General features: G+C 48.4%; 1 protein-coding gene across 1 annotated transcript; it reads left to right on the forward strand.

Moving 5' to 3' along the window:
* Positions 1 to 8,256: 8,256 nt before the first annotated feature.
* H6S33_003855 (uncharacterized protein) lies at positions 8,257 to 11,238 on the forward strand (the record flags this gene model as incomplete). Its single annotated transcript, XM_044835198.1, has 7 exons — positions 8,257 to 8,466; positions 8,549 to 8,866; positions 8,942 to 9,139; positions 9,192 to 9,279; positions 9,335 to 9,849; positions 9,914 to 11,106; positions 11,166 to 11,238. 7 exons carry the CDS (start codon positions 8,257 to 8,259, stop codon positions 11,236 to 11,238), a joined length of 2,595 nt encoding a protein of 864 aa, XP_044691389.1.
* Between the last annotated feature and the right edge of the window lie 1,550 nt (positions 11,239 to 12,788).

Raw genomic sequence — 12,788 nt, forward strand, 5'->3', positions numbered from 1 at the left:
GTAATTGGTAGAGGGTAGATCGAGTGAGTCTGAAGGAAAAGAAAGACGAAGAAAGAAAAGAAAAAAAAGTGCCGAAGCCCCAGAGTAAAAAGATATTGGCCAAAGTGGGGAGAAAAATGTTTCGTGCGTCGAACGTCCAACCAGGTTACATGCTTTACTTGGTAACATCTACCTTGCCGCACCTCTGTGTGATGCCTGCCTGCCTGCCTTCCTAGTTCCGGGAGAGCGATTCGCTGTCCTGGGTCTGGCTGCGATGTTTGTGGATGTATGTACATATGTATCATACTATCCATGGCATGGATCGGACATTTTCCCACCTCGTCTCTGGATTTCTCGCTAGTCCTCCGAGTCTCAGCGGTCTTTAGGTGCTCTGACTGACAGTTTACCCACTAATCAAAGTTAGGACTACAGAACGAAACACCATGCCGCCGCCACGTACTTATAGTGGAGGTGGCTGTAGGCAGGTAGGATGAAGCCTACATAGGGTTATTATCATTAGATTCTGTGAGGTAGAGAGAGATTGGGCTATACCCACATGAAAACTGATAGCTAGGCCCTTTAGAACCGAAAAAAGAAAATGGCGTGGGATGAATCTCAATCAGACAGTAGATTGGTTTTACAGGGGGTTTCCCCTGGGATTCCAACATGTGCTAGGTAGGTAGGTAGGGGGAGAGCCAACCGTTCCCGGTGACTCGGACTGCATTCAATTCTTTTTTTTCCTTTCTTTTTCCTCTTCCAACTTGCTTCTCTCTGTCTTCATAGATCGTCAGTTCAAGATCGTCAGGCAACTTGGGATCTTCAATGGAGGGCTAGACTTGCTGATCACACAAGTTGTTACGGAGGCCCAGAAGAAAGTCGTGGTGGTGGTTCAAGTGGAGAAGGAGTTGGATTTAGGTGTCGATAATTCATCATCTGTATATACGGTTAGACGTGATACGGAAATATAGTTGTCCACTCCGGTCCAAAAGTACAGTAGGTACATGTATTCTGGGTAGTCACTGGGGAGATATCTGAAGTTAGCCATGGATAAGATTTATCCGGCCATTTTAGACCAACAAACTAACCCCGGTCTAGTTCGAAAACAAAGACATGAGTTCCGACCACTGCTACCTCCCAAGATGGGGCACTCCCGCCTCCCGCATGTTTCTTTTTTTGCGCCTGTCGTTTGTAAGACAACTCAAAAATCGGGCAGAAAAAACATTCTTTTCCCATGCCGTCAGTTAGGTCAAGCCATCCCATTCCCAGTCCCATGTTCTTATTCTGTTTGCGTCCAATGCCAAGCTTGTGTTTAAGGTCTGTGTGGAGCGAGTAAACGTGGGTCGCGGTGGTGGCTTAAGGGAGACCCGAGACTAGGTATCCCCAGATTGGCGGGGGTGCATCGCCCATTACTTAAGAGGATTTACCTACACCAGACAGCTCCTTGCTGATTGTAGAAAACAGGAGACGAGATTGAGACTCTGAATACGTACTGTTGATCAAAGAGTTTTACATCAGGCCCGACGTCGCTGTTCAGGTCTCATTCTGCGCATTTGGTGACCTTTCCAGTAAAAGCCTAGCGTGGAACTCTAGCTCTGCTTTGGGCCCACGTCGAAACCCAAACGGGATCTCACCTTCAAAGGACTACTGCGATAGCCAGGTACGACAACGTGTATATAGGTGGCTACATGTAATTAAGACACTTAATCCATTCATTCCACTCTGCCATCCCATGCATCTCCCTTTCTGGCACTTACACACTTGATTCCCAATCAATGGTTCTTCCTTCATGTAGTGGTTCACACTGATGGCGTTTATACCCCGGGGAAATCCTTTTGCTCCGCATGTATGTACCATACTGTACTTCTTCCCATGCGCTCACGGTCCTTTCTTTCAGGATCGACGGGAAATAATGGCTTCTGTTCCCTTTTATGTCAAGGGGTCTCAATTAATGAGTGAGAGTCAATAAACCCGAGATATTCGTCAGCCCAGCAAAAGTATTTCTCCGATCCCACTCTTCTTACTGTATATTTACACACATACATAGAGTATATAGGTCCACAGATCCTCCGTCAGATATGGTTCTTAGCCGAATAACCTCAACCCATGCAAGTTTTGGTGGAGAGATAGTGTGGATAAAAGACTACTAGACGTGCATTTTTAAGACAACTGGCCACTTGAAGAAGAGGTGGAGGATGTGGAAGTTCTGGAACTGTGATACAGAAAGAGGGCTCAACGGCCTTCCCGAGCTGCTGGTGAAGCCATATCCTTGCGAATTGTGGCTGCTGCAGGCAAGGATCAGTACTTCGTCCCTCTTGCTTCATGGGGAAATTCACCCACCCAGCATCTTTCGTCTTTATTCACCGCAGCTAGCTATTCAGAATGTTTACAAAAACGTGAGTTCTCTAGATAGTAGTATGCGGCCCATCAAACTTTATTGTCGGAAGCTATCATCACTTACTCCAATGTTCAAATGCAGTTCCCAGCCAGAGAAGACTTTATTCAACACCGCTCTGCATGAGTAAAACTAGAGGCCCAACCCGGCAACCAGGCAACCAGGCCAAAGATCTGGAACATACATACATACTTTAGGGCAAACAATCGGAATGAGGGACGGAACCGGGTCTGTAAACCTTCGCCTAATAAAACAGCCTGGAAATATGGGGTACTGAACTTCCCTATCCCCCCTTTCAGCTGGCCGTTGTTCGTTTTTTTCTTCTTGTAAACTGGTGCTCAACACGTGTCTGTTAGGAATTCGGTTAGGATCCGACAAAAAGCGGTAGTTATATCCGAAAGAAAAAAGTTATTATACCGGAGTCCGATGCGAGTAATCGCCAATGTCGGGGGTATGTAGGTACTGGGTGGGCTTAAAAACCTACCAGCTCTACCTACGAGAAGTTCATCACTCATATGCACGCCACCACCCACTACGTCTTCGCCGCATCAAATTTCCCGAGGAAGCATCCCTTTCTTAATGGCTAAATTCTAATGTAATGGTGCTTGGTTTCCACGTTGTCGGCAGGCACGGCCGGAGAATTCTTTGTGTACTGGATCAGAGTCGTTGTTTGTACTACAGCGTAGAAATACCACATTCAGCGTTACTCCAGATCCCTTCGAAGGGTGAGTCAACACTTCTAGTTAGTCGCTGCAAAAGTGTGTTTATAAAATGTTAATATTTACACTTTCCGGGCATAGGCAATTGTATCAAATAGAGTAGACAGCGCGACATAATGATACGTCTGCGCATAGCCTAAAAGAAGCATTGATTAAGGTCCTCGTGGAAACCAAAATCGCGGGAAAGTGGATCGATATCCGTGTTGACAGCGATTGTGGTGAACGTACAAAAAACGTCGCAGTAACACAAGAAGGAGTGCCTACAGGCTGTCTACCAGACCAAACTTGCTGTCTGTGGATGGATTGGTGAACAGTTATTAGAAATCTAAGCCCTCAGCCTCAAACTTCTGTTCTCTATGTCGTGGGGAACCGAAGATATTACTCACTCGATCGGATTTACACCTCAGGATCACAGTGAGGTTACTGTTTGACCCAATGAAATCATGGGTTAGGGTTTCTTGTTACTAATTGCATTCTGGTTGGGGCTAGAACACTGCATAATACTCAGTAATAACGGCTTTGAGATGCAGGAACAACGAATAGTAAGGCTCCCAATCATCAATCCGAAAATGTGGGGTATGTATCGCAGATATGCCCTTCTCCCCTCCCTTCCCCCTCACACCTCCTTCCCGGTCACAAATAGACCTACATCTAGGCATCGACGTTTACTATCCTTCCTTTGGGTGGAGTTGTGCTCTCCCGTGATTCTAGAATCTCGCGATCTCCCGTTGCCGTTTACGGGACCGGGGAAACAAACGCACATCGAGCAAACGTTTGTTACACAATGGACCGGCTGCTAGCATGATGACGATTATAGAGTAATTGCTCTAATTCACATCTCTACAAAGCATTATATTGTAATAGACATTCCTACTATTTCTCTCACAGCCCTTATAAGCGTGGTTTGCCGAGTGGAACGCAATCGCTGCGGGCGGGTTTCCTTCTAGAATATTTCTGGGTTGGGCTTGAGGCGTGGGGGTGAGGTGGGGTCGGGAGGAGGTATTTTCCTATGATGGAATATCTTTCCCCCGTAATATGTTCTTATGGTCCTTTTCTTTTGAGTGGCCGTTGTTAATTTGAAACAACTTCCACAAACATGGACTCTTACGAGGCCACGGCTGAAACAAAACTTCCCATGGAAAATTCTCCTATGATCATCTTCCTTATCTAGGGACACTGTTTGTAAACACGGACATAACGTGTCAAAGCTAACAACACATGTAGTTATCATTCGGCGACACGAAATTGAATCTAGTGGTTTATTTATAGATTGCCCTATAGCAATCCGTGATACACAATTACGCCATAGTTTTCTCCGTTGAGGGTTTTTCCTGGTAAGCAGGTGTGGGACAGCATATAATTCTGGTCATGTGCTTTATTTGTCTTCTGCAGAGTTTAGAACCGATATCTTTGCATTGTAGTACAGCTGAGGGATAAGCAACATCTATCAGGCTCAGACACATCTTGATCACCGAAATGGATGAATCAAGATAATGAGACTGTGTCGTCTATGCTTTAAGAAATCATTTACTCACGGGAGTCCGCATACACAGTAGCCTGAGGGGTAGCAAGAAGATTATTGGCCAGGGGACGTGTAGAAAGAGGTGTAGAAAAAGGGGTCGGGGGAGGAGGAGGAGGAGGAGGAAGGGGTTTAATTGATGGGCACGTGGCTGACTTTCAATCACCACATGGGTTAGTTATCGTGGAGAAGCGAGCTTTAGCGAAAGCTGAAATCGATGTGTTTCTTATCCAGTAATAACTACGGAAGAAGCAGCTGTCTATCCAATATTAGGCCACAGGGAATGAGTGGCCATCAATGCATGATGACGAGTGACTATCCATGATTCCGTGCTCAATCGGAGAACACCAAGACACAACGCCATCGACTATGTATACATATGATAGGTACGGAGGGAGAAGTGTAATGTTACAATGATCTACACGCAATTAAGTCGGGGGGTGCAAGTGCCACTATCTTGTGGGTGTCGATGAGGCGACGTAGATGCGTCGTAGTGGTACCAGTTGATGGGCGAATCAGAACCCTGTTGGTATTTCGTCCAACATCCGATGGCCCCATATGCAAGACTACGATGGACTGCATCTCATTGGATGCAGATCTCATCGCTTGGTACGAATGGTTTATTGACCTGAAGAAGTTCTCCTTTTTTGACCCTTTCACTCCCCCAACACGGGCGGAGCGAGTGATACATCTTGCTTGGTTGGAAGATAACGTGATTTAAAATTTGTAGTCATGAAAATGCGACTGTGACTGACTGTATCCATCACAGATCCCTTTCTTTGCATTCCAATGGCTGTCGTCTGAGACCCAGCTGGAAAGCTGTTGGACATGGACGCGGTTTTTTATTTTTATTCATCATCGGATATGGTAGCGCTCACCGAGGCATTTATTTATACCGTATGTTCGAAATGTAGCCACTAAAGACCCTTCTTCTAATGCTAATCCAAGCAGGCGTCGTCCAAAGGGAAATACAACGTGATTCAATTGTAAGGACTCAAAGTGCAAACACCATTGGTGGGACAATCAGTAATGCACGGGCATCACACACAGAGCACTTCAATGCCTGCAGCGAGAGAGAGAGACATTGAAACCCGTTACCAATCATACGCCCGAGTGCCAGGGTATGATGGCAACGCCTTAATTCCAGTTCTTTCTGTGCGTCCGCCGACTTCCCCCCATGCCTTTTCGTCAGCACCACGGCCAACCTTGGAGGCCCAGTCCTTCCTGGAATAAGTGATCGCCATGTCGAGCATCGAGCATCGTGGGAAAAGAAACCTGAATGGAGGTAAAAAGGCTTGTGCTCTGCATAATATCCGGCGCTTTCCCCCAACCCAAAGGCACATGCTCTTTCTCGAGTCCTCAGCCACCCCCTCCTTGTCCAGCAGGGCTGGCCAACTATCGTCAAGCTTCCGGATATGAGGTGATAGTGGCAAGCCGGTTGCAATCGGATCCTCGTAAACAGACTGCCATTCCCCCCACCCATCACAATAACATGTACGTATTCTACCGGGGGGTTATCGACCGACGGAAAATCGATATCGTCTGTGTGTTCGGCCTCCTAGCCGCGATTTCCCACCGAGATTCTCCTGCTGGTGGTACCCCCCATTTTGATGCGTCTGTATCCTCTTTGGCTTGCGGGCATCATTCAAGAAGTGGTCTGGCTTCCAGGTCTGATTCAAAAGCATCATTTCCCCCACTCGAATACCCAAGCGCCGCCTCCAAAACATAGATTGAAAGGCGCTTGCTTGATAGCCGTGAGCAATTTTCTTGCTGCGGGGGAGAGAGAGAGGGTGATGCTTGCTAGTATCACGGAAAAAGCGGTGGTTGGCGCTTGTCTTCCTGATTCAAACCAATCAGTACTTATTCTCAAGTGTAAATCAATAAAGGAAGTGAACTGTGGAACGATTTACCCTGTCTGGAAGAAAAAATGCACCTGAGCAGATCACTCATTTTTATCGACAGCAAACACCGGCAGAAATCGTTCAAGTTTTTGAATATGTCCGGCCCCCCCGAATTTTTTGCAAGAATTTATTATTTATTATAAATATTTTTTTCATAGCTTCCCACCCAGCTGCCGAAGATGTGGGGGGGGGGGGGTTATTTATAAAGTAAATATTTGGATATGCAAATCTAAATTCTCAACTTGAACATATGTATGATACTTTTATGCAGCAGGGTCTTTACCTAAGCTTATTGACTGGCCGGTTTTCCGACCTAGACCAATCAAATTGCTGGTTGAGTGATTACCGTATCAGAGTGCAAAGTCTAGACCTCGTCGAGCCCTGAAGGTGCAGTTCATGATTGTGCCCATGGTGCAGATGAGAACACCAGGCTTAGCGATTCTTGCATAACGATGGTGGACCGAAAGATTGGGGAGTTCGGCAACGCAGTGAGAGGTGGTGATAGTTGGGTGATAGTTGGTGATGGGTGGTGTTGTTGTCGCCGTGAGTTGTAGCGCTGGCAAAAGCCTTGGCTTTAAAGCCCTAAGCCCTGAGCAGTTCAACAACTACTCTAGTTAACCACCGTTGTGGCTGGATTTGCTTAGTAAGGCGACCAATGTGTAGTTAGCAGAAACGTAGCCGAAAGGCGGACGGGAAACAGATGTCAAGAAAGGGCAGACTTTAGTGCAGATTCTTGTCATGTCTTGTCTCGTCTATCATCATCACAAGTACATTTGGTTCATCGCTTCAGGTACCACGGCTTCATCAGTTCGTCGAGAAGATCCTCAATTGCAAAGGGGTGGCGTTTTGTCTCACGAGACCGAGAAAGGATAAATTCAACCACTTTACAACACCTCGCTGCCAATCTCGCTGATTGGCTCTTTAACCGCGTATTCCAGGTAATTTTCTTCTGGTGCTAAAGCCACCTGCCTAAAATATATTCCTTTCGGAGATTTTGTAAGTGAGAGGCAACCAGGATAGACGCATATATCCTTATACCCTCTCGAAACAATTGCTGATCTAAGATATATATTGCACGAAGATACTCTCTCCAGTACCTTCAACTTCAAGGTTATCATGCATACTACATGTACCTATTCTCCACACCACCTAAACTACCCTAACCCCGTCTTTAAATTTTTCTGGGGCATCCCTGACACCCCGGGCCGGCCTACCGATGTTCCTGGTCCGAATTGCGGAAGATCTTTCAGGTCAACGGTGCAACTCTGCAGGTACAACTCAAAACATTCCCGGTTTCTGCCAAAATACAGGGCCTAGATTGGGGGGTAAAGGACTGCGTACAAGGGGGTCACATCAATTAATCAAACCCTACTATGCGGAGTGTTTCCCTTATTTTCCTTTTTTTTTCTTTTCTTTAATTCTTCCATGGCCATGAGCTAAATCTACCGCGCCGGCACCGTCGGCACTGTCATAATCGACCTTATCCTCCCTCTTCCACTATACTCTAATTTCCCCGCCCCCTCTCTTTGAACTACCTTAATTTACTCTGACCTCATGAGCTCGCGATCCCTGGTATCTGGCTATTCCTCAGGACCTACAGATCGCTCATCCTTCATCTCGATGTATATAAAGAATGGCATCTCTCGTGAATCTTCTGCTCCTCACCTCACACCGTTTGCTGTCCTTCTGTGATCAAATCAGAGACTTTGTGCGCTGCCATACTGCAGCACTAATTGAGTTCTTACAATGAAGTTCACTACCGCATCCGCTTTGAGTATACTCTCCTTTACAGCCTCTGTCAGCGCCCAGAACTATGCCAGCCCCCCATACTACCCCACCCCCAAGGGCGGGTGGGTATCTGACTGGACCGCTTCCTACGAGAAAGCCCGTGTCCTCGTAAACAAACTAACCCTCGCGGGGAAGGTCAACATCACCACTAGTGTCGGATGGCAAATGGTAATCCAGCTCTATTAACAGCTTTTCTCCTGCGATACCCCTCCCAGTTGAGGGCCCTTGAGCTAATTACATATTCCTATAGGGCCGCTGTGTCGGTAACACCGGCCCCGTCTACGGCCTCTTTCCATCCCTCTGCGCGCAAGACGGTCCTTTAGGTGTACGTTACGCCGACCTCATCACCGCCTTCCCTGCCGGGATCACTACCGGCGCAACCTGGGACGCCGATCTAATGTACGCCCGCGCCAACGCCATGGGCGAAGAGTTCCGCGGAAAGGGCGTGCATGTTCTGCTCGGGCCCTCCGTCGGCCCTCTTGGGCGCTCCCCGGCAGGTGGCCGGAACTGGGAAGGCTTTGGCTCGGATCCCTATCTGCAGGGTGTCGCAGCGTATCAATCCGTCAAGGTTTGTCTTTATCTTTTTTTTGAGTGGTGAAGGGGTAATGATCATGCTGACAGGAAATTATGTGGGTGCGAGTAGGGTATTCAGGATGCGGGGGTGCAGGCGACGATTAAGCATTTTATTGCCAATGAGCAGGAGCATTTTAGAGGAGATGGGCAGGTGACAAATACGATCTCTAGCAATGTTGATGACAGAACAATGCATGAGGCCTACTTATGGGCGTTCTCTGAGGGTGTGAGGGCTGGTGTGGCGTCTGTCATGTGCTCCTACAACATGGTAAGCAAAATCCGCAACCAACAGATCGAGCATTTTCTGATTAAACAATTAGATAAACGGATCCTACGGTTGCCAGAACAGCAAACTTCTCAATGGAATCCTGAAGGACGAGCTCGGTTTCCAAGGTTACGTCATGGCTGGTATGGCCCAAATTCCTATCAAACGATCATTGACACTGCTAACATAACCAACCAGATTGGCTCGCACAACGCAGTGGTGTCGGCGCCGCTCTTGCCGGAATGGACCAAACCCAGCCTGGTGATGGATCCGGATGGGCCGACGGTGTCTCCATGTGGGGACCTGAGCTGTCCCGGTCCGTCCTCAACGGATCCGTCCCAATCGACCGCCTCAACGATGCTGTAACGCGTATAGTTGCAGCATGGTATCAGCTTGGACAGGACACCAACTACCCAGATTTGTCCTTCAGCTCATGGAGTAGCTCGGATTATGACGTGCAGTATAAGGGTTCCAACTCGGGAGCAAGTGTGTTGGTGAATAGCCATATCAATGTGCAGGCAGACCATGCGGATATTGCGAGAGCGGTAGCCAGGGATGCGATTACATTGTTGAAGAATGAAGGCTCGGTACTCCCGCTGAAGAGCAGCGATGTTATCAGGGTTTTTGGCAGTGATGCCGGACCTAACCCGAGTGGTCCTAATGGATGCACTGATCGCGGTTGCAACCAAGGAGTTCTAGGCATGGGCTGGGGTGTACGTTTCCCCCAAAGGCCTTTGATATTGATTTTCCTACTAACCGATCATTGGCACTTCCCAGTCCGGTACTGCAGACTACCCATACCTCAGCACCCCCATTGATGCCATTACAGCCCGCGCCTCAAACACGCAATCAATCCTTACAGATGCCGTTACTAGTGCCATCACCACCATGGCCAGCACCGCCAACGCCAAGTGTCTCGTCTTCATCAGTTCCGACTCTGGCGAGGGCTACATCACCGTTGAAAACAACGCCGGTGACCGTAACGACCTCTTTGCCTGGCACAACGGCGACGCACTCGTCGTCGCTGTTGCTAATGTATGCCCCAACACAATTGTAGTAATCCACTCTGTAGGACCCATCATCATGGAGAAGTGGGCAGACCTTGCAAACGTCAAGGCCATCGTTCTCGCACATCTTCCAGGCCAGGAGGCTGGTAATGCGCTTGCAGACGTGCTCTTCGGTGACGTCTCTCCGTCTGGAAAGCTCCCGTACACCGTTGGGAAGCAGGCATCCGACTGGGGCCCATCGGTTGCCATTGTGACCAGTGGTAGCGGTGCTATCCCCTCAACTTTCACCGAGGGGCTGTACATCGACTACAAGTATTTCGACAAGAATAATATTACCCCCCGCTATGCGTTCGGTTTCGGTCTTTCCTACTCTACCTTCGCTTTCAGCGACCTCAAGATTTCTACAGTAGGCACACCGACTGAGCTCCCGCCCGCCAGGGCCGCAAAGCTCGCGGTCCCAACCTACGCCACCACTATCCCCGCTGCCACTGAGGTTTCATGGCCTGCTGCAATTACCTCGAGGATTAGCAAGTACGTGTACCCCTACCTCGACTCGCCAACCACCATCACAACCGGAACCTACCCATACCCCACCGGCTACACCACCACCCCGCAGCCCGCTCCCGCAGCAGGAGGTGCCCAGGGCGGTAACCCCGCGCTCTGGGATGTGATGTACACCGCGACCGTCACAATCACCAACACAGGCTCCGTCAAAGCCAAGGAGGTCGCACAGCTGTATGTGGAGTTCCCGGCCAACACCGGCTTCGACACGCCCGTGAGACAGCTCCGTGGCTTCAGCAAGGTCGAGATCGCGCCGGGAGCATCAGCGACTGTCACTTTCGACATCACCAGGAAGGATATCAGCGTGTGGGATGTAGTGAGGCAGAACTGGGTCATCCCAGCTACGGGCACTGGGGGCTACACGTTCCATGTCGGAAACAGCTCTAGGAATCTGCCGTTGAAGTGTAACACTGTGTCTGGGTGCTCTGCATCTTCTTCTACGTCTTCGTCTGCTCTAACAGCTACGACTTCGGTGGTGGGCTCGAGTACTACGAGTGCGGTGCTGCCGACTTCGAGGACTACGACGACGAGTAGTACGGCGGCGGCTACTACTACAGCGGCTGCTGGTGGGTGTACAGCGGTGGCAAAGTATGGACAGTGTGGAGGAGTAGGGTTCACTGGGTGCACGAGCTGTGTGAGTGGATCGACTTGTAATAAGTTGAATGACTACTACAGTCAGTGTATCTAGACTCTTATAGGTTGTGGGTTAGGGATTTAGAGAAGTTGTGTAAATAAAAATATATATGTCTTTTTTTCTCTGTGAAAATGTGTATGGTGGTGGGTTGGCGCGTCATGAGTGAGCACTCGATTCGCGGAGGCTAGAAGTATGGCTCCAGAAACCGTGAACCTTAGAGCAGCGGAACTTCGAGACGACGAGAAACAGGGCCCCAACAGCTCGCTACACTCCCTTAAAAACGGAGGGTTGAGTAGTGTTTACCGAGGTGAGATGTCTCTCTCTCGGGATCGTGAGGACGCTTAATAGTGAGTATTGAAGGTCAAGCACACACCTGATCGTCCACCTAAGAGAATAGGAATACTGTTTGCGCTCTGCTCTCTGGTATCGGATTCCCCCGAAACAACCCGGACCATAGGTTCTAAAGTTGGATCTGGTTCAATACATATCTCTGCATAAGGAATAGAGCACTTCACCAGAGTAAAAACTCACCGTGCTTCTTTGCCTAATCGAATTTTAGAAACATGGTGAATTCCGAGTGATATGTTATGACGGTTATTTTCCGAAGTTAGACTGCCTGATTAATTTAGCCAGTACTCTTCAGGGTTACATGTAGTATATATAGTTTTGGACAGCTGAGATATGCCCTGCCACCACTAAGCGCGCAATCCTACTCTCTGACAGCATATTCCAGGTCTATACGGTGTACATAGCCTAGAGGGGGCAATCGCCGCCGCACAGACAAATTTGACTAGTGCTTTCCAGGAATGACGCGAGGGTAGCTATGGATAGTCAAATAGCGCGAGTCTCCACTACCATGTAAAATTCTGGAAGGAGCTGTTAAATTGATTATCAATCATCATCAATCATTACTCGAGGATTAATGAATTAAGATTCATTACGCGAGGAGGATAGAACGAGTGATAAACCATGATGCAAAATTTCCATCCTTATGAATGGTTCCCTTCAAAGATGGGACGAGGGGGCTGTTATCATACCAGAGAAGACATGCCGAATCTTAGGACCGATATCTCACTCTAGTGACAGAAGATATGAATGGTTCACTACTCCGACCAAAAAACCCTCCCAAATGAATCCAGCTTCACGACAACCCCGAAGCCTCCCCACAGAGCGCGTATGCGGCGCCTCCTCGGCCATGATCCTCTCAAATCTCGTGCCATAGAACCGCCGTCAATTCAGTTTCATTTCGACTCCTCAAGCCATATCGACGCCTGTGGAACCGAAATATATCCGATTACTATTCCTCCTCCGCACGAATACGGTCGGAATAAGACAGGCTTTTAATTTGCTTTTGCTCCGATGTACTTCTTATGTCACTTTTTTCATAACTTCTAAAATTAGTTTACTGTACCACGATGGATACACACCGGGTTCATGGATAATCACTCGG

The sequence above is a fragment of the Morchella sextelata genome, assembly GCF_020137385.1.
Source record: "Morchella sextelata strain SCLS chromosome Unknown scls_16, whole genome shotgun sequence".
In the NCBI taxonomy this organism is placed as follows: domain Eukaryota; kingdom Fungi; phylum Ascomycota; class Pezizomycetes; order Pezizales; family Morchellaceae; genus Morchella; species Morchella sextelata.